Source organism: Meriones unguiculatus, chromosome 2 (genome assembly GCF_030254825.1).
Source record: "Meriones unguiculatus strain TT.TT164.6M chromosome 2, Bangor_MerUng_6.1, whole genome shotgun sequence".
Classification (NCBI taxonomy): domain Eukaryota; kingdom Metazoa; phylum Chordata; class Mammalia; order Rodentia; family Muridae; genus Meriones; species Meriones unguiculatus.
The window spans coordinates 141,183,228-141,203,449 of record NC_083350.1 but is presented as its reverse complement, the minus strand read 5'-3'; the positions used below and the strand labels follow the sequence as shown (position 1 = coordinate 141,203,449).

Below are 20,222 nucleotides of genomic sequence, written 5' to 3'. Positions count from 1 at the left end.
GGTGGCACAGGGCACAAAGGAGAGCTGCGAGCTCACAGGACAGTGGGTGATGACAGCCATGGCTGGCTGAAGACACTGAGCTCAGCACTGTCACCAGTGCTAAAGTAAACCTAAAACCCACCCAACCAGGTAACATGCAGGTTTAAAAAAGGAAACTTTGGAAATCACCCCATTAATAATAAAACCTTTCCTAGTCATTTCTTAGCTTAACACTACTTATTCATACTTTAATAGTATTTTATTAGCTCTTTGAGGACCTCATGCAATGTATTTTGATCGTGTACACCTCAGCCCGCACCTCCCCTATTCACCAAGCTTAGAATTTTCTTCTTCATTCTCCAACCCCTCCACGCCCAGTTAGGGTGGCCCAGCTTGTTTCGGGAGGAGGCCTGCCCTAGAGTGTGGTCAATCTACCAGGGATCAGTCGTTAAAGAAAGGTGACTCTTCCTCTCCTGGAAGCTACGAAATAACAAGAGCTCACCTCAGCCAGTGATGGGACCCTGTCCACCTCCTCCCCTCCACGTTGGGATTTTGTCTGGCTTCAGCTTTCACAGTGTTTGAGCATCCTGCCACAATTGCTCTGAGGTCATATGTGCAACTGCTCTGCTGTGTCCAGAAGACACCATTTCACTGAGGTTATCTACCACCTGTTTCCACCAGCATGAAAATCCCTGAGCCTTGGTGGGGGGAGGGGTGTGAGAGGTATGTCTCCTTTAGAGCACCCCACAGCCTCTCACTCTCTGCATGTTGACCAGTTGAGGGTCTCTGTGCTCACTGCCATCCACCGCAAGGAGAAGCTGCTCCGATGAGGGCTGAGGGATGCCCTGTCCTAAGTCATTAGAACTCTTTTTATAGTGAATACTATCTCCACTTAGCATAATAACAGTATTAAGGTCTCCCCGAGGGCCTATGACCTACCTAGCCACAAGTTCTCAGCTCCGTTTACACTGTCAGGTATAGATTCCATGGAGCAGGCCTTAGAACCAATCAGAGAGTAGCTGGTTCCTCCTGTAACATCTGTCCCACTACTGCACCAGTGGGCATGGCAAGCCGGTCATTACCATAACTTACATATTCAAATAGGGATAAAATCGATGATTACTTTTCTCTTGTGGTTGTACACACAGCACCTTCTACCACTATGAAAACTAGCCAGTCGGGAAGCTTCTAGGTGAGTGCCAACTTAATTTCTCCATTTTCTGTTACTCAGGTATGTAGCGTCTTAAGCAATAGGGTCCCACCAGTACAGGAGAATAACCAAGAGTGCTGGCAATAGCTCGTAATGCTTGGTGTTTGTTCAATACCTTTGGCCAAAAGTTCAAAAAGAGATGAAAAGATAACTCACTCCTGGTTCTAAGGTTTTTATTTGTTAACACATGGTATCTGCTTGAGGTGTAATCTCCCATTATAGGCTAACTCCACCAAAACAAACTATCAAACACACACACACACACACACACACACACACACACACACACACAGTAGCCTCCTTAGTAGGTTTCCACATGGTTTTTTCAAAATGAATTTAGCATTAGCTATCCCTCTCCATATTTCTTCCTCCACCCTGCCTTTTCAGTGCCTACCCCACTTTAATCTTCCTTGTTCAATATCTCCTTTAACCCTTTATATTACTCTGTTCTGTCTCCTCTCCCTTAAAATCGTCCAGCCCCCAAGGCCCCTTACTAAATTTCTGACCTCTACTGGCATTCCAAATGCACATATCTAAAAATTCAAAGCTAACATCCAAACATGAGAGAAAAAATGTGCATGTGTCTTTCTGGGTCTGGATGACCTCGCTCAGAATGTCTCCAGCCCCGTCCATTCACCTGCAGATCTCATTATCTCATGTATCTTAACATCTTAGCTTAATTGCGTTATGCTTTGTGTGTGTTCATGTCTGTGTGAGCATTTTTGCATACATGCACATACACACGGAAGCCAGACAAGGGCTACGTCGACCCTAGGTGTTGGTCTTTAGGTGCCATCTATCTGTTTTCTTTTAAGGCAGTCTCTCGCTGTCCTCGAACTTGCCAAGTAGGTGAGGCTGGCTAGCCAGGGGGTGCCAGGGATTTTCTCTGTCCTCCATGTACTACACCGCCTCACCCAACTGTAACATGGGTGCTGGGATCCAAACTCCGGCAGTTATGCTTGGGCACTTTTTTAACCACTTAGCTGTTTCCACAGCCCAAGCCAGCTATTTATTTTTAAAAAAATGGATACTGGAGGCTTAAACACAGGCCTCATTCTTTACCAACGGAACCATCTCTCAAGATCCTCCTTTTATTCTCTAAAAGAGACGGGTTCAGGATGAAGCTCCCCATCCTAATTAGACTTTGTTAAATGTGAGAAGTGGGTTTCCAGGCAAGCTCACAAAAGCCCATCTTGCTGAGCTGATACAAGGATGAGCAGTAGTGAGTAGGGGTCCCTTTAAAGAGCCAGCAAAGACTAAAACCCATGATTCTCACCATGGTCGCAGCTTCTCGCCGGATCCCTAAGAACACTGTGCCCTTGTTTGTCAAGCCCAAGACAAGATCCTGTGGGTGCCTTGTCACCTTCTCAGAGGACACACACACACACATACACATGAGAAAAAACACAGACCCAAGATCATGGGTACTGTAGTGCTTTGAATAAGAATGGCTCCAATAGGCTCATATATTTGAATGCTTAGGGAGCGACACTATTTGAAAAGGTTAAGAGGTGTGGTCTTGTTAGAATAGGTGTGTTACTAGGGTTGGCTTTGAGATTTCAAAAGCTCAGGCCAGGCCCAGTGTCTCTCTCTTCCTGATGCCTGTGGATCCGGATGTACAACTCTCAACTCTCAGCACCATGTCTTCCTTTCAGGCCACCATGCTTTCTGCCATGCTGATAGTGGGCTAAACCTCTAAAACTGTAAGCCAGCCACCAACTAAATGCTTTCTTTTATAAGAAGACCATGGGCATAGTGTCCCTTCACAGCAACAGAACACTGACTAAGACAGGTTTAGGCAAAACAGCAGGAACCCATGCTTGACAGCAGGATCACATAGATCCCAGGCTGAGGACCCCAACCTGCCATAAACATACAGAAGTGATGGCCCTGCTGAGCTTACATGGCTACTAAGAGTAGGGGCTGGATTGAACCCAGGCCAGCCTTCCCCACAAGGCTGCCTCGTTTGTCTAAGAAGCAGATGTCATTTTGCTGGCAGGAGTCGGGTGGGCGGCTGTCGGCAAGCACAGCAATTGCTGCCAGGGCTTGAAAAAAAAAAAAAAAGAGCAGCTTTTCCTTCCCTGCTGTTGCATTAGAGGCAGAAGGGGCAGGACAGGGACAGCCACCCGCCCGACTCGAGTGAGGCGCCTGTGCTAGGCATTCCGCCAGGCTTTCCTGTAGAGAGAGGAGAGGTGTGCCCTCGCGAATGTCAAAGGGTGGCTCATTCCCTGCGAAGTGGCCACTGCTGGCTGGACTGTCCCTATCCACACAATTTCCAAGACCCCAAGGACTGGGCGGGAAGATGCTGCTGAATTCCCTAAAGAGCTGGCAATCTCCTCCGTCTTTCTGTCCTCATTGGCTTTGTCCAGATATCAAATGAGGGCCCTGGAGAGAGAACGCACACTCACTGAGGTCCACTCAGGCTGGAGACCTGCCAACCAATACAGTGAGCCCCAAGTGGCCATGCACACGAGCCATTCAGAGGCCTTACATCCTGCTTCCTGTACTCCCACCCTCACATTCTTGCTCTTCTTTTCTCTTTCCTCCTGCCCAAGCAATGTTCTGATCTCCCCAGCAGACCAACAACCCTATTTCTAAGAACGGCTGGGAATAGACATCTATGTCCAGGTCACCCCTCGTCCATAGTTAGACCCAAAGAATTAGCCAGCGCAAGGAAGACATTTGGCTTCACTAGAACAAAATCTGCATGGTTGCAGCCACTTACAAGTGTCTTTTAAGACATTTCTGTTTCCTAGCTAATCGCATACACTGGTACCCACCGCAAATCTACTCCAGGGCGTATGTGTATCCTTCCCAGAACAGTTGACGATAGCCTAACTTTTGGGGGAAATACTACCCAAGGCCCCTAGAAACCTGCGGGTCCCTGAGCTTAAGCCAATCAGAGGAAAGGAGACAAGGACACAGCAGGCACTGCTTCCTCCAAAAGTGGGTGGCAAGATTCCAGGAGCACAGAGGTGGGTCGCAGCCCATCACAAATCCAGAGTATTTAAATGAGGCACTACCACCTCCCCAGGCTTCCCAGGTTTTACAAAATCCCAGCACCCTAGTATTTCCTGTCTCACTCTCCTCGGGGCTGCCCTTGACACATGCCATTCCCAGGACACTGGCCAGGACTCCTCTTCTACTCCTGCTCTGTGGACTCCCCGTGGCCGTGGTCTTGAGGATGCGGTATCCTCCAGTACAAAAGCAAGCATTTATCTGGACCCTTGGCTCCAGGTCTCCAACTCCCCCAACTCTACACCTTGTCTACTTTCACTTCGAGAAAAGCACCCACCCAGCCTCCAGCCTCCCTGTTCCCTCGGTCCTAAACAGCCAGTCAATCTGAACTAATCTTGTTTTGAGACAGGATCTTATGTAGCCTAGGCTAACCCTGAATTTGCCTACACAGCTAAGGCTGGCCTTGAACTTTCAGTCCTTCTGCCTGCCTCCACATACTAAGATAACAAAATCTTGTCACTCCTGCTGGTTCACCACCAGGTCAAATCTTATCGGGACCATCGTCCTCTATAGCCCCACGGAGTAATAATCAGAATGCTGCCATCTCCCCACTGACTGGCTCTTCCAGAAGAGACAATTTTGTGTGTCAAACACATAAAAGACCTTCATGCCCTCCCGCAACAAGCTACCCCATTGGATCCATCTAGGAGTCCAAGCCAGAAGCATTGCTTGTTCTCAGTCATAGAACCTGCATGCATGCTGTGATGGTTTGAAAAGATTTGGCCCTCATAGATTCACCTGTTTTAATGCTTGGCCCATAGGCAGTGGCACTATTAGGAGGTGTGGCCTGCTTGGAGGAAGCGTGTGTCACTGTGAGGGAAAGCTTTGAGGTCTCCTTTATTCAAGCTCTGCCCACTGTGCAACCCAATCTCCTTGCTGCCTGCAGATCAAGATGTAGCACTTTCAGCAATTCCAGCACCATGTCTGCTTGCACACTTCCATGCTTCCCGCCATGATGATAATGGACTAAACCTCTGAAACTCTAAGCCAGCCCCAATTAAGTGTTTTCCTTTATAAGAGTTGCCTTGGTCCTGGTGTCTCATCCAAGCAATAAAACCCTAACTAAGACACACATGTTTTAAGTGCCACATTTAAATATTGGGTAAGTGCTTTACGGCGGGGGTTGTCTAACCGCATAATACATCACAGCTTACATGGCATCTGTTACACAGCAGACTCTGAAAAATCCCTTGAAGATGTCGCCTAAGCTCTCTGAACCTGTGAAACAGGAGAGCCGCAGGAACTGTGTCCCTTCTGCCAGTAACACACACGGTACACAGAAGATGTTCAGGAAAGTCCCCAATGCTTGGTGGGTCCATGTTGGACACATTCAAGTAGGATACACAAAGATCCGTCACTTTCCTCCTGTCTGTGGGCCTCTGCGGCCTCCATTTACTCACAGCTCTGCCACTATGTCACCTACCCAAGTGCGGCTGAATATCAGGGTCTAAGTAAGAAGTGAGAGTGACTCAGTGACACAAAACCAAATGGGAATGGGGAAAATAAGGGCCTGAGGTAGTCCAGGCTGGCCTTGAACTCACTATGTATCGGAAGATGTCCTTGAACTCCTGATTGTCTTGCCGCCATCTCTCTAGTGCTAGGGTTGCAAGCCTGCACTCTTATGCGGGTTTTGTGCATTTCTGAGGACAAACATGCTGGGAAAATACTCTTCTCACTGAATGCAAAGGTTTTGCTTATCACTGGAAACTCGCACTATCCTGCATCCCAGGAATCATCACAGGCCAGTACAGGCATGCACAGCTCCATCATATTCATGTCACTCTTGCACTGTCCTGATGTTCCAGCTCTTGCTAAGACAGCCTCCGTGCGCACAGACAATGGGGTCCAGGGGCAATCGCACAGTACTACATGAATGATGACGGCTCAGTGCTGGTGGCACCCACAGACACCGGGCCCTTCGTCCTCTCCCAGGGAAACGTCACAGGGTCAATTCTACAAAGCCCCTGGGGCATCTAGAATCACAGTACACAAGGCACCCTTCCCTGGCATCTCAAATGTCAAATGTAGGACTTCAGCAGTAATACAGCAAAATTAAAGTACCACGCTGGTGATTTAATAACAGTTTTCACTCCGAAATATATGTTCAGAGTTGTAAAAATAAGCAACCAGAAAATATTCAGGCTTAGTAATACAGACTTTGACATGGTGTCATTTCCAGCTTTCTGTTCTTTTCCATTTAGTTCTCTATTATATTCTAACCTTACTTACTCCATGGTTTGAACAAACTGCATCCTACCTAGGACAGCAATCCCCCCCCAAAAAAAAAGTGTTTAAAGACTAATAAAAGGGAGGGAGACAAAGTAAGAACCTAGCCCAGCTTGCTGGGGGTTAACACCTGAACCAGCTTTAAAGCATGGAACTCCTAAGACTGAAAAGGCATCTGGGAGCTAAGCACAGAACAGGTGGGTCAGCAAGGTAAACTGCTGAGCTGAGGTAGAGTCATCTGAACAGCAGCCCTGGGGAGCTCTGGGCCGGAAATGATGTCAAACAGGCACCTAGAAATGTTACAGAGGACAGTGTGCAAGACTGTACTCTGTGCAAGACTGGAAGGAGAGCAAAGCCACTGGTTAAGAAGCTTCTGGAAGGGCCCAGCAAGAGCTGCTGAGGGCTTGAGCCTCGGCATGTACGGGACAGAGGAGGCTACTCCAGATCTGATGACTGACAGAACGGGCTGTTAGAAGAGACAGATGCTGTCTGTCATGGCACAATTCACAGAAGCCAAAGGCAGAAGCCATCCAATATCCATCAACAGATGAACAAATGAAGAAGGGCGAGAGCATCTGTATACACAATGGGAAACTACTCAGCCTTTAAAAGGAAAAAAATCCTGATATGTGCAGCATGGATAAAGACACCTAAGTGAAACAAACCACACACTCACACACACACACACAGCTGTTACATGAGCTATAGGAGATAACTAGAACAGTCAGAACTATAGAGGTAGAGGTAGCGTGGTCGACTATGAAAGCAGGAGACTAATTAGGGAGAAAGAGAACAGCCGGAGTGGGAAAAGGGAGTAGTGGAGTGAAATGTCAAAATTCAGTATGTGTGTGTGTGTGTGTGTGTGTGTGTGTGTGTATACATGAAAATGTCATAATGAAACCCATATTATGTAGAATTAATATAGGGCAATGAAGAACATTGTTTAAAAAGAAGGTGTCTGCATGTTCGTTTATGAGTTTGTGTTCATATGTGCTAGTATATATGCATGTATGTGTGTTCATCCGTGTTCATGTATACATGCATGTGTATATGTGTGGGTGTTCAGATGGTGGGGTGTGCTGTATGCACACAAGGAGGTCAAAGGCTAATGTTAGATGTCTTCCTCAATCGTTTCTGGCCTTTTCTTTTGAGACAATTGTCCTGCAGCTGGACAATTTAGCTAGACTGGCTGGCCAGCAAGCCCCAGGAATCCTCCCGTCTCCACAGCACTGGAGTTAGACACAGGCCTTGACGTTCAGCTCGTTTCCTAAGTCTGGGGACCCAAGCTCAGATTCCCACACTCATGTGACAAGTTTTGCACTGACTATTTGTGCCATCTTCCCAGCCCCTAGGAAACTGTTTTGAAAAAAACACATAAATAGCTGGTCTTGCCGGCTGTTTCTGTTTCAGAAGATCTGGGTTGGGAAGCAAAAACTCCCAGAAGTCCCATTTCAAACAGTTCTAGGCACCACCTGACACTGTGACCAGTGTATGAGTGACACTGGGTGGACAAGTCCAGGAAGATTCACCAGACCCCTAACAGGAAGTTCTCCCACAAGTAGATGTTCTCTCAAAACTTCCCTGGTTAGCTAAGTCAGTCAAGGCCCTTCTGCACTTGAATTTTACAAAGAAATCGGAAAGCCGTGACCATCTGAGAACCATCTAAGAACCTTGGGAAATGGAAGCTCCTTTGCAAACAGCCCTACTACTGGAAGGGAGGAAGGAGGTTCCGGGGCCATCCTCAGCTTCTCTCAACCCCTGGGTAGCCCTGTGAGGCGCTGAACAGCTCCTCAGCTGCTGTCGCTCCTGGAAGCCGGGGATGCTGAAGAGACTTTCCAGAGCAAATGCTCAGCTGGGAAGTGAGGGTGTGTCCTGGATCGACACTTGCACAGCAGGGCTGTGGGGTGGGCAGAAGATAAATACCCTCTCCCTCTTCTGTACCTCATGTGGAAGGCTGGAGGAGCATTCCACAGCTTCCCCTCCCTGGGACTTGTTGCCAGCTGCAGGCTGGTAAGCCAGGGCTCTCCTTGTCACCATCCCTTTCCCTTCCCTGAGACAGCTTGCCGACACAAGCTGCCTGTTCCGAAGCCTGCTCTTTTCAGTGAGCCAAGATAAGGCCAGTGTGACTGTTAACATTCACCGTCAACCTGACAGGACCCAGAATCACCGAGGAGACAAACCTCACCATGGCTGTGAGGGGGGTTCTCAGTTGGGTTCATTTCAGTAGGGAAACTATCCCATGTGCTGGGGTTCTAGGCTGAATAACAAGGAGAAAAGCAATGAAACACCAGCATCCACTTCCCTGGTTCCCGCCTGTGGATGCAAGGTGAGGCACTTCCTCGAACTCCTGCCACCATGACTTCCTGCCTCCTCAAAGGACTGCACCCATTAGCCAAAATGGGATTTTGTCTGCAACTTGTCATAACTACGAAAAAAAGATGCCTAAGATAACAAGGGATGGACAAGAAGCTCACTCCTCAATCAGAGGGGAGTGGTGTGCTCTGAACGGGACCTCCTGCTTTGTCCAAGATGTCACACCTAGTAAATGTTTCAAAAATAAGAATTTAAGGGGTAAAATAAACAGGAAGAAAGCCAGTATGGAAGATATGGCACCTAGGTGCAGGAGTCTGTATACAACACAAACTATGCAGCACAGACACCCCAGGACAGGATGGAGTCAGGAGTGGTTGAAAAAGAGCCTTGAAAACTGATCACAAGAGGAAGGCAATATCAGACAGGGAAATGAGTACTGCACAGTGAGTAACCACAGACTGGCCTCACCAGAGGTTACCCCACACAATCCCCCCACTCCCGCCCCACATCACAAAACTTTCAACACAGTGTCTGACACCCACATCACAGACGTCAAGAGCTGAACCACATTGAGAAGAGTTGAACACATCGAGGCCGGAGGCTAGACCGGGGCAAAACCAAAGCGGCCTTTAGCATCTGTTCTGAACTAAACTCTGGAAGGAGGGATGAAACTGGGGAGCACTGAGATCAGCTTCACACTGTCCAACTCGCTACAGCCTACAAAGCTCTCATGACCGAGCCTATCATATCTCACGTGTCCACGATGCAAACGCTTAGCCTCACTGTCTTTCTCCAAGTACCGGCAGAGTATTGTCTAACACGTATAAGGACCTACAACCAAGACAAGGTTCAGTGATAGAGAATGAGGTTAGCATGTACAAAGTCCTGAGTTAAAACCCAGCACCATAGACAGACAGACAGACAACAGATAATCAGACAGATAATAAAAATAAATCAAGTACTTTTTTTTTCAGGATTCAGGCCCTCTTTCTACTCCCTTCTTGGTTCTGAAGTTATGGCTTATTTGGTGCTATGATTTAAGTCTATCCTTGTCCCCACCACCAACTCTGTGCCCCAGATTGTGGTACTATTAAGGGGTGAGGTGTCAGAACCTTTGGCGTGGTCTGCCTAGCAGAAATGGGTCACTGGGGGTTATATCTGCTTCTCGTGTTGGCCTGAGCCTTCTGCTTCCTTGAGCGGCCACACACTCCTAGCTGCCCCACCGTGCCCTCCACTCTAACACGGAGTGCACAACGAGCCAACTTAAATCTCGCCTCTAGATGGCTGCTCCTGTCAGGGATTTTTATCCTGGCAGCCAGAAAACTATCGCACTTGGCCAACGCAATCTTTTTGCTTTCCGGTACATTATAGGCAAACAAGAAGGAAACATTTGTGTTTAGCATATCTTACCCATATAATTCCCTCTGCTAGGAAGGTCCACCTACCTTATCTTCTATCTGTAGCTCTGAGCCTTTTCAAAACTGTCTGAAAGGAAGATGTCTTTCTTCAACCCGACTCCAATGTAACTGTTTTTTGACCTTTCTCTCAATTAAAGTTTTTTGCTATATTTGCCACCATCCAACTGTGTTTCTCACACATGTGAGCTGGCACAAAGTTAAGTGTTCAAAAAACACTGGATCCTCAATGAACTGCTAAACTCTCACAGGAAAAAAAAAAAAAAAAAAAACTTCTCACTATCAGGACCATGCTTTAAGTTATCAGTTAAAAAGCCCTCGTCATCTTCCCTGAAATACAGACAGTGAAACAGGATGATTCATAGCCTGTAAACAGTCCCAGGCTCCCACAAGGAACATGGCAACACCCATAAACTCATCGCTTACACGGACAAGAAGCTTCTGGAGCACTTTCTGGCACACAGAGAGCCAGCTCCTATCTATGGAAACCAGTAACAGCAATTAGCTTTTTCTTACACCTGCCTCCAGTAACAGTCCACCATGGAGAAAGCCATTTTCTAAGTCCTGAGGCGTAAGGCCACCTTCCAGTCTGCAGTCTGTCCCTGGTTGAAGCCAGGGGCTAGCCAAGCTCCACTCTCGGGAGTTTTTCATGTAACCTACCCCACTGGATCCACACAACCTAAAGAAAAAACAAAAGCGGTCTTTCCAAGAATGCTGTAGGTAATAGGCTGGGTTGACCGTCACTGTGAATAATGTGGTCAAAATATACATAACTGTGAAATGTAACCTCTCGCTCCACTCTACCTCCGTCTCTTTTAAAAATATGAAAATAAACAGATAACAAACTTGTTAGGTTTGATCCCCCAAATCACCTGGACTAGCATTATAGAAAAACGAAGCAATCCCACACAAGATAAAAACGAGAGAACCCTAACGTACACCAACCAAAAGAATGCTCCCAACTACCCCAAGCCTCAGGCAACTTCTGAGATTTTGCATCTCACGGGGGTTCTTCCTCCAATAACTCTCTACATTCTAAGAATAAAATACGTTGGACAACTTCTGTAAAACCTGTCTCTCCCTCCAACCCATGCACCTCACGATGCCCCAAGATCTGCTAGGTGACATATGAGATTCAAAGTGGAAGGATAAAAATAGCCTGGTCCTCAAAAAGGCAGATAGCCGCCAGACAGCTGAGTCACTTTGAAGCCCATTTTGACTGCTGAAGGGGGTATTTCACTCTGCTTCTACTTCGCAGGCTCATCTCACAACCCACCGGGTTGGAAAACTCCACCATCCTCCCTGCTGGAAGGCCAGAACGCCTCTTAACTCCCCCTCCTCCCTCGGGGTCACGAATCGGGAGTGAACTTTTAATAATTCACATAGCGCACATCAGCCCAGTGACTCACTTAGAAGAAAAAGATTTGAGTAAGGCTTTAGGGAGCCATCACAAGCCAGCGACAGAGCCTCTACTTCTGCCGCCCTAGTGGGACCACCGACCTGACAATGGCCAGAAAGGAATGGGATGGGAAACGGAGGGGGTGGGGGGGAGAGCTCAGAGGCCAACAGCATTGTCCTGCGGTGAGAAATCCTGGGCTAGAAAAGGCTTCTAGACTCGAGAGAGAGGGGCTGTGCGCGTCGCGGGCTAGGGGGACTCTCGCCTACCACGTCCCCGCCCTCTGTCACCCGCGAGAACATCTCGGAACCGAGGACTAACTCTTCCTTGCGGTTCTCGGCGCTGGGGCTGTGGGCGGAATGACGAGTACCCGGGGCCCTGGCAGCCCAGCGCAGGCTAGCGGGGCTAAGGCCCCAGAGGACCCCACCTTCAGCCACCACAGCCCGGGGGCACTCACTTGGTGCCGGGGAACCAAACCCTGCGCCCGGAGGAGAAGCAGCTGGAAGAGAACGAGGTCCCGGGCCCGCAACTCATGGGGTCCCCTACCCCGCGCGCCACCCGGTTCCCCAGGCCGCCGGCCGCGCGACTGCGCCGTGGATCCTCCTTACCGGGGAGTCGTAGGAGAAGGCGCACTCGTTCTTGTAGACCCGGTCCCCCGACCTGGGCACGCGGATCGTGGGCATGTGCGGCACCAGCAGCTCGCCCAGGTCCTCTGCAGCCATCTTCCTGCCGCCGCCCGGCACGCTGAACAGGGCACCCCGGCGCTGCATGACCGCGGAGCGCGGCGGGCCTGGGGAGGAGCACGGCGCAGCGGGAGAGCCGGACCTGGGCGCAGGAGCCGCGCCGGCTGGGGATCGGGTCGGGCTGGGGAGGCTCGGCCCCTGCCCCGGCGGGCGGGAGCTGCTATTTTTAATCCAATGGCGAGTCGCTGGCCCAGCTGCAGCGTCAGGCGGGGCGCGCGCCAGCCGCAACGCCGGGGAGGGGGATGCCGTCCGGGCGGGGACGCAGGAACCGGAGCCGGAGAGGCCCGGGGGTCCCCAAGCACGCCTCCCGAGCCGCCGGGAGCCCCGCTTCGGGGATGTAATCCCCAACTGCCCAGGACCAAGTCCCGGGAAGCCTGCACAAAAAGCGGTACATATCGCGACTTCCCCATAAATCGGGAAAGGGTGGGTGGGACTCGCTCGGGTGTCGCCTAGCTCTCAGGTTCTTCCTTGCTCCTCACTTTTTTTTTTTTAACACGCAAACCTCTGCAAAAGACACCAGGGTCCAACGGGGCCTGGAGAGGGGAGGGGTATATTTTCTTATATGTTACAAGGGTAGGGGGCTGTCGGATCCCTCCTCTCCCTAAGATGAGGGTGTCTGTTTTTCTCTGGCTTTTCTCCTGTGTGACTCAAGGTCCCCTGGCGAACATTCGATGGCCTGATTTGAGGATCCATGCGCAAACGTGCATAGTTCTGTTCTTGCTTGTGGGTTCTTAAAAATAAAATAATGGATGGGGGGGGGCTTAATAGTGTGCGGACAGAGCATACCCTGTGCCATGTACTCTCATTTCTATCATTTTCATAAAAAAAAAAAAAAAAAAAAAGTAAATAACTGATCCAGGCAATCGGGAGATGGAGACAGGAGGATCAGGAACTCAAAATTAGCCTGGGCTTAGCTACATGAGATGTTGTCATATCAAAACAAAACAAAACAAAACAAAAAGATACCCACCCCTCCTTAAAGGAGACTCGATTCCGTGCTTACAGCACAGGTCCGCTTCCGTTGAGGTTCCCTAAGTACACGCAGCATGCTACCAGAGCATAGCTCCTCATGCTACCCAGAAGCAGCGAATCCAAAGCATTTGGTAAGACTCCCCGGAGAGGAGTGTCCTTAAAGTCGTTGTTGCTGTTACTAAAATCCTCTTCTTCGTAATGCTTTGGAGCAAAGAATCAGACACATGTCTTGGCTTCCTTGCTATCTACTAGGATCTCAGCCTGTTCACAAACTGTTTACAGAAAGAATCTTGATTTAGAATGTTCAAAGCTTAAAATCCAATGTATTTCTCATCTTACAGCTGATAAAAGATGTATCAAATTAGTCCAGGTTTGAGGAAAACTCTCATACTCATTGTTGGTCGAACAAAAATTGCAAACCACTGAAAGAGATACTTACTTTTATTTTTATGTTTGCCATTGTTGTTTAAAACAGAGTCTCCCTTTATCCCAAGCTAATCTTGACTGCTGGTAATCCCCCTGCCTCAGTCCAACTCATCATCCAACTTGGTCCCCTAGCGTTGGGATTTCAGGCCTGTGCCATCACACCTGGCATTCTGGAAGGGAATTTAATAACACTGATGTTAATTTTATATGCATACACTGTTTTCCAGTCGATATCCTGTGTGACATTTACACCATATTTAAATTCAGTCGGGGTAGGGTACCTGTTGGTTTATAATAGGAGACTGGGAACAAAGAAAAAAAATCCATCAGCAAGAAGTAGTTACTGTAAAACACCACTGAAAACAATGAGGTCACTCTGCACTGTCATCAGTACACATCACTGGATGGAAACAAAATGCAATTCAGTGTGTGAAAGCCAGGAGTGTGTGTGAGGCTGGCCACCTACAGCATCCTGTTGGGCTTTCCCTCCAGTCTCTGCAAGGTTCCTGTGCACACCTGTGAGCATGGAGATGTGCAAGCTAGGTAATTGCCAAGGTTGTGGAGAGGAGGCAAGCAGTCACAGGGGGTTCACTAACCACCCTATGCTTTTCTATGTCGTCCTTAGAGTTTTGTTTCTCTTTGTTTGTCTCTTTGCTTGTGGCACTGGGATGGACCCTAAGAGCCTGCTGCTGCTACATAAGTATTCTGTGACTGAGCTACGTCCTCAGCTCTTTTTAAAACTAGGAAACTATCCTCCTGCCTCAGTGTTCCCAGCAGCTGAGCTTGCAGGATGTGAGCCCCAAACCCAGTTTCAGCATCTTATTAGGTACATGTACTATTAACTAAAATCAGGCCCAGAGAGATGGCTGGGCATGTAAAACTGCATGCTGCTGAAGCCGGATGGCCTGACAGTAATGCCCAGAGCCCACATCAAGATAGAGGCAGAGAAGCGACTCTTTAAAGTTGTCTTCTGACCTCTACGTACCCAAAGTGGCAGCTGCTCACATACTAACAGCAAGAATGAACTAAGCTTCAGTTATGAAAACGTCTTAGGTTAATAACCAGCACAGAGCTGGAGGCCACTGCTGCATCACTGCAAAGCATACCAGCCCTTTTCATATAACAGCACAGGTTAACGTGACTGACAGTAAGTCAGCAGGGTTGCCCCCCCCCGTAATCCCAGCAGTTGGGGGGCAGAAGATACCACAAAGTCGAGGCTAGCATTGACTATGCAGTGAGTCCCAGGCCAGCCGGAGCTACAAAGAGAATCCATCTCAAAACAAAACAGGAGAGTGGTATTTGTAGAGCACACCAAAGGCAAAGAGGCTTCCTGCAGCAAGAGTGACTAATCTGGGAGCTGCAATGACCTCAGACCCCACTAGGGCCTTCCGCAGAGCTAATAGGTATGCACCAAGAATGCAAGCATATGAACACACATACATTTACATATACATAACTGTCATATGTGGACATGCTGTCATATGTCATACTGCTGGTCCATGTAAAACCTATCTGACCAGCAGAATGGCCGTAGCATCCCAGATGACATCTCTAATCACAACAGGGGAAAATGGACAGCAACTAAACATAGAGAGACAATTAAGTTATATACATCTACACAAAGATGCAAATCTTAAAATTACAAACTCCGTCTCTATTTTTACAGTATCTTGGCTAACATGCAATACTTGTACCATTGAAAGTGAGTTAAATAGACATATATTTGTGACATGACTAGAAAGACAGGGAACTTAAATGGTTGTGTTTGGGAGTTGGTCATAGGATTTGTTTTCAGTGTGTCTCCAACAATGTTGCACGTGTTTTTATAATATAAAACATTATGAAGACAAAATCTGAGTTAAAAAAAAAACTTGACTGAATTAAGAAAATGTGTTTACCAAGACATTTTAAGGCTGAACACCATGGCACATGCATGCAGTCTCATCTACTTGGGAGTCTGAGGGAAGAGGATGTGTGGGTCTAGGAGTTAAGACCACTGAGGGCATCCAAAGGAAGGAAGGAAGGATAGACATTGGAGGAAAATCTGGTTCAATTATTGCAAACTTTAAACTTACTTTTTAAAATTCTAGATATGGACTCATAACAGGATTTTTTTATTTCTACATGAATTGCTGCACATAGGCCTCAATCAATACACAGACTGAAGGAGTAATAATGAAGAAACACTTAGCCTCTAACAAATAGAGTGTCTCAACATTTCAGACTGACTTTTGCCACATCAGGCCATTCTGCTTGTGCCAAGCTCCCCTCATGACATCCTGGCAGAGCCCAGGTGAACACACAGCATTCTAGGGCCCTCCCCTGCCCCTCAGACACCATCTCACTACAGTACTTTTGAAGATATTGACTGTTCCTTAAGAAGAGATGAATGGGTTCCAGCCTTAGTTGAAAACTCTCCCTTCTCCTTTCAAAATGCACTTGTTTTCCCCAAAGTCCTTTTTGACAGCTCCAAAAACTCTCAGAGATCCATCTTTACAAATTATAGCAGTGGGCTCAGCAGTTAAGAAAGTATACTGCTCTTGTAGGGGACCCAAGCCCATTTCTCAGCACCCACACCAGGTTCACAACCACCTGTCTCTCCAGCTCCAGAGGAGTCTAATGCTTCTGACTCCCACAGGCATCCTGCATACATGTGTGAACATGCACATAATTTAAAATAATAATAATTTTAAAATCACACCATCTCAATGGTAGAGAATGGTTTCTTAGGATATGCAGAGCCCTGCATTTGATCCTAAGCACACAAAAATAAATGCCAACAAAAATTACTACTGCTGTTGCCTGTCATCAGAAACTTTACGATGACATTCTTATGCTGTTGCTCGGTCAGCCGAGGTTGGTTGCATGTTTAAATCTGTGAGTTCTGTATTTGTACAACATTGACTGCCCAGAATAGTTTTATTTGGGGCATTCAGTAAGTACCTGACAAGTGACTGACTCACCTTAGTGACATCGTAATAAATGCTCTCTGCAGCCAGCTTTGCTCATTTTTGGTAAAATACAGTGCTGCACAAATGTTATTCCAAGAACTGACAGAGGTTACATCAAGTGTGATAGGAATATTAGTTATAATGACTAATGCCAAGAGGGAAAATCAGAGTAACAAAGATATCATAATTATTGCAATTAATGCAATAGCTCTTGACCTCAGAGGTTTGCCAGTAATCTGAGTGATCCCAAAGAGCCACTTATGGTGAGACCTGGGGAGGGTGAAGTCCTGTGGGAAACCCTCATGAGAAGCACTGTTGATTAACTGCAAAATAAGAGGCACTGATAAAAGAAAATGTTGGTGTTTTCTTCTTAATACTATTCTACAAAGCCATGAAACTTACATAGATTATCCAGAGGCTGGGGAGACCACTCAGTGGGTAAGAGCTTTTGCTATGTAAATATTAAGACCTGAGCTCAAATCCCTAGCACCCAAGTAAAGAAACAAAAGAGCTGGGTGTGTTTCCTACCATAAATAGACTGTTGCACTTTATTGCTGAAGATACCACACCCTTGGCTGCAGAACATAAAAATAATCAAGCTGAAAGTGACCTGAAAATGTCCTCCTTTCCAGCTAGCTTTCATAGTGCTGGAAGGTGCTATGCAGGCCACTGAGATAGCAAAGACATCTTAGCCAGCAGTGAATACTAAATGCCACAATACCAACCTGTCAGACAAGACATGCTCCCTGGAACAAAAGTGGCATGAATATGATGGGGTTAATCGAATTCTAATCAAAATTCATAACTGATACTGCAAATGTAGTCACAAGCTCTTGGACTCAGGAAGTCATAAGCCCCAGGAGGGAACCTATTAATGTTGTTTTGCTAAATGGACATTTTGTCAAACTGCCTTCTAAATATTTATGTTTGTATCAGTAGTGCAGCTCTAAACATTGGCCAAAGAAGGCTCTTTCTGCAATAAGTAGCAGTTAATGTGGACTCAGTACTGGTCAGCTTGCCCAGAATAAGTGACTGTTAATGTGTTTAGCACCAACAACAGCAAGGAAGACTTAGCAGAAAGAATAGAAGAGCCAGAAAGTAGAGGGGAGTGCTGTGGGAGACTGTCTTGTGGGAATGACGTACCCATTGCACTCATGAACACACTGCAACTGTAGTTACCTACAGAAGACACATATAAGAGCAAGCAGCAACAATGTTGATCAGTTAACATTCCAGCAGACAGAACTAAATGGAAGCAGTGGGTTAGAAAGCAGAAAAGTGACAACCAATGGAAGCCAAGGCAGGAGCTAAAAGAATGCTGCTTACCAGCTTGTTCCCCATGTGTTCTGTAGCTGTCTCTTCTGAGATCATTTAATCCTTAAGAGTAGTTTCTTAAGCCAGAAGGTAAACAACTCAAAATAACTTCAGGAAGTTCCTAAAACTGATCAGGTTCACTCCCTTCCAAGAGTAAACAGCAAATGCTGCCGAAAGTCATTCCCAGACAAGACAAGCTGCAAAGAGGACTTTGAGACCAGGCCAGCTGCTGGAAAGAAGCACAGAGCAGCCAAGTGCCTGGAAGAGGTTTATAACACCTGAGTCACCTACTGATATTCTACAATACTCATATATCAGTGCTTTATCCAGCCATCATCAGAGACACTTCCTCTGGAAGCAGATGGGAACAGATGCAGAGACCCACAGTCAGGCATTCAAGAGAGAATATAAATGGGATGTCTCCATCAAATCCCTCCCCTCAGGGCTCAGGGAATCCAGCAGAAGAGAAGGCAGAAGGAGTGTAAGAGACCAAGAGGATGGAGGACACCGGACACCGAGAGAACAAAGCACTCTGAATCAACTAAGCAAGGCACATATTATCTCACAGAAATTGAAGCAGCAAGCAGAAGGCATGAGCTGTCCTCTGCATATATATTACAGCTTTTAGCTTAGTCTCTTTATGGGATTCCTAAGTGTATGAATCTTGTGGCTGCTCTTGGGTGCTTTCCTTCTGCTAGATTGCTTTGTACAGCCTCAATGCAATGGGTTTTACTTTATTTTATTTATTTATTTTGTCATGTTTGGTTATTATCTCTTAGAAGCCTAGTCTTTTCTAATGAGAAACAAAAAGGTAATGAATCTGGAGGGTTGGAGAGATGGAGAGGAACTGGGAGGAATATAGGGAAATGAAACTATAATCAGGATATATTGTATGAGCAAAGAATCTATTTTCAATGAGAGGAAAAATAGGAAGAAAGAAAGAGAGAGAAAAAGGAAAGAAAGAAAGAAAGAAAGAAAGAAAGAAAGAAAGAAAGGAAGGAAGGAAGGAAGGAAGGAAGGAAGGAAGGAAGGAAGAAAGAAAGAAAGAAAGAAAGAAAGAAAGAAAGAAGAAAACAGGAAACAAGTTAGGAACCTGCCACAGAGGGCCTCTGAAAGGCTCTGCCCTGAAGACTGTCAAAGCAGATTCTGAGACTTACGGCCAACTGTTGGGCAGAGTGCATGGAATCTTATGAAAGAAGTGGGAAATAGTAAGATCTGGAGGGGACAGGAACTCCACAAGGGGAGCAACAGACCCAGAAAATTTGAGCACAGGGGTCTTTCCAGAGACTCATACTCCAACCAAGTACCATGCATGGAGAGAACCTAGAACCCCTGCACAGATGTAGCACATGGCAGTTCAGTGTCCAAGTGGGTTCCATACCAATGGGAACAGGGACTGCCTCTGACATAAACTGATTGGCCTGCTCTTTGATCACCTCCCCCTGAGGGGGGAACAGCCTTACCAGGCCACAGAAGATGACAATGCAGCCACTCCTGATGAGATCTGATAGACTAAGATCAGAAGGAAGGAGAGGGGGACCTCCCCTATCAGTGGACTTGGGGAGGGGCATGCATGAAGAAGGGGGAGGGAAGGTGAGATTAGGAGGGGAGGAGGGAGGGGCTTATGGGGGGATACAAAGTGAATAAAGTATAATTAAGAAAAGTTCAAAAAGTATGAGAGAGAAAGAAAGAAAGAAAGAAAGAAAGAAAGAAAAAGAAAGAAAGAAAAGAACATGTGAATCACTTAGAAGGGATACCCTCCAAGCTGTTGAGCTGCCTTCAGGCTGTGCAGTGTGCTCCAGGTTCCCAGTTTTTGTGAGCTGTCACCCATTCTTGGGTGGGCCTTGGTGATGCAGCTGTCTTTAAGTCATTTCTGCTCCTGTAATTTTTCCCTCACCCATACACCTGTAAGTAACCCAGTAAAACTCGGTTCACCAAGTTAGACTTTGATGGTATCTGTACTTTGGTCTATACTGGACTCACTGTTGTGCCTAGATCACAAGACCCCAAAAGACCACTGGGAATCAAGTCTGCTGCAAAACACATAAGTGTTTATTCGATACAAGCTTGAGCCAGGGTCACAAGCTCCCTGTTAAAACAGGAGAGGAATACAGCCCTGAGGTCTAGGGGAACAAGGTTTTTAAAGGGCAAAACCACAAGCAGGTAGTTTCCAAGCCTTGGAAACATGATTAGGTAAGGGAAATTGACTTTTGAAATGATTGGTTTACTTTAGGTGCCAAGACCATGATCGATCCTGGC

At 47.0% G+C, this 20,222-nt stretch overlaps 1 protein-coding gene across 2 annotated transcripts in view; it reads right to left on the bottom strand.

Annotated features, from left to right (window-relative positions):
• Usp13 (ubiquitin specific peptidase 13) overlaps nt 1–12,464 on the bottom strand; it is a 96,919-nt gene extending 84,455 nt beyond the window's left edge. For both annotated transcript variants that reach the window (XM_060378203.1, XM_060378204.1), the window contains exon 1: nt 12,166–12,464. In XM_060378203.1, coding sequence (XP_060234186.1) covers nt 12,166–12,327 — 162 coding nt within the window. In that variant the 5' untranslated portion in view covers nt 12,328–12,464. The remainder of the gene's footprint in view (nt 1–12,165) is intronic.
• Between the last annotated feature and the right edge of the window lie 7,758 nt (nt 12,465–20,222).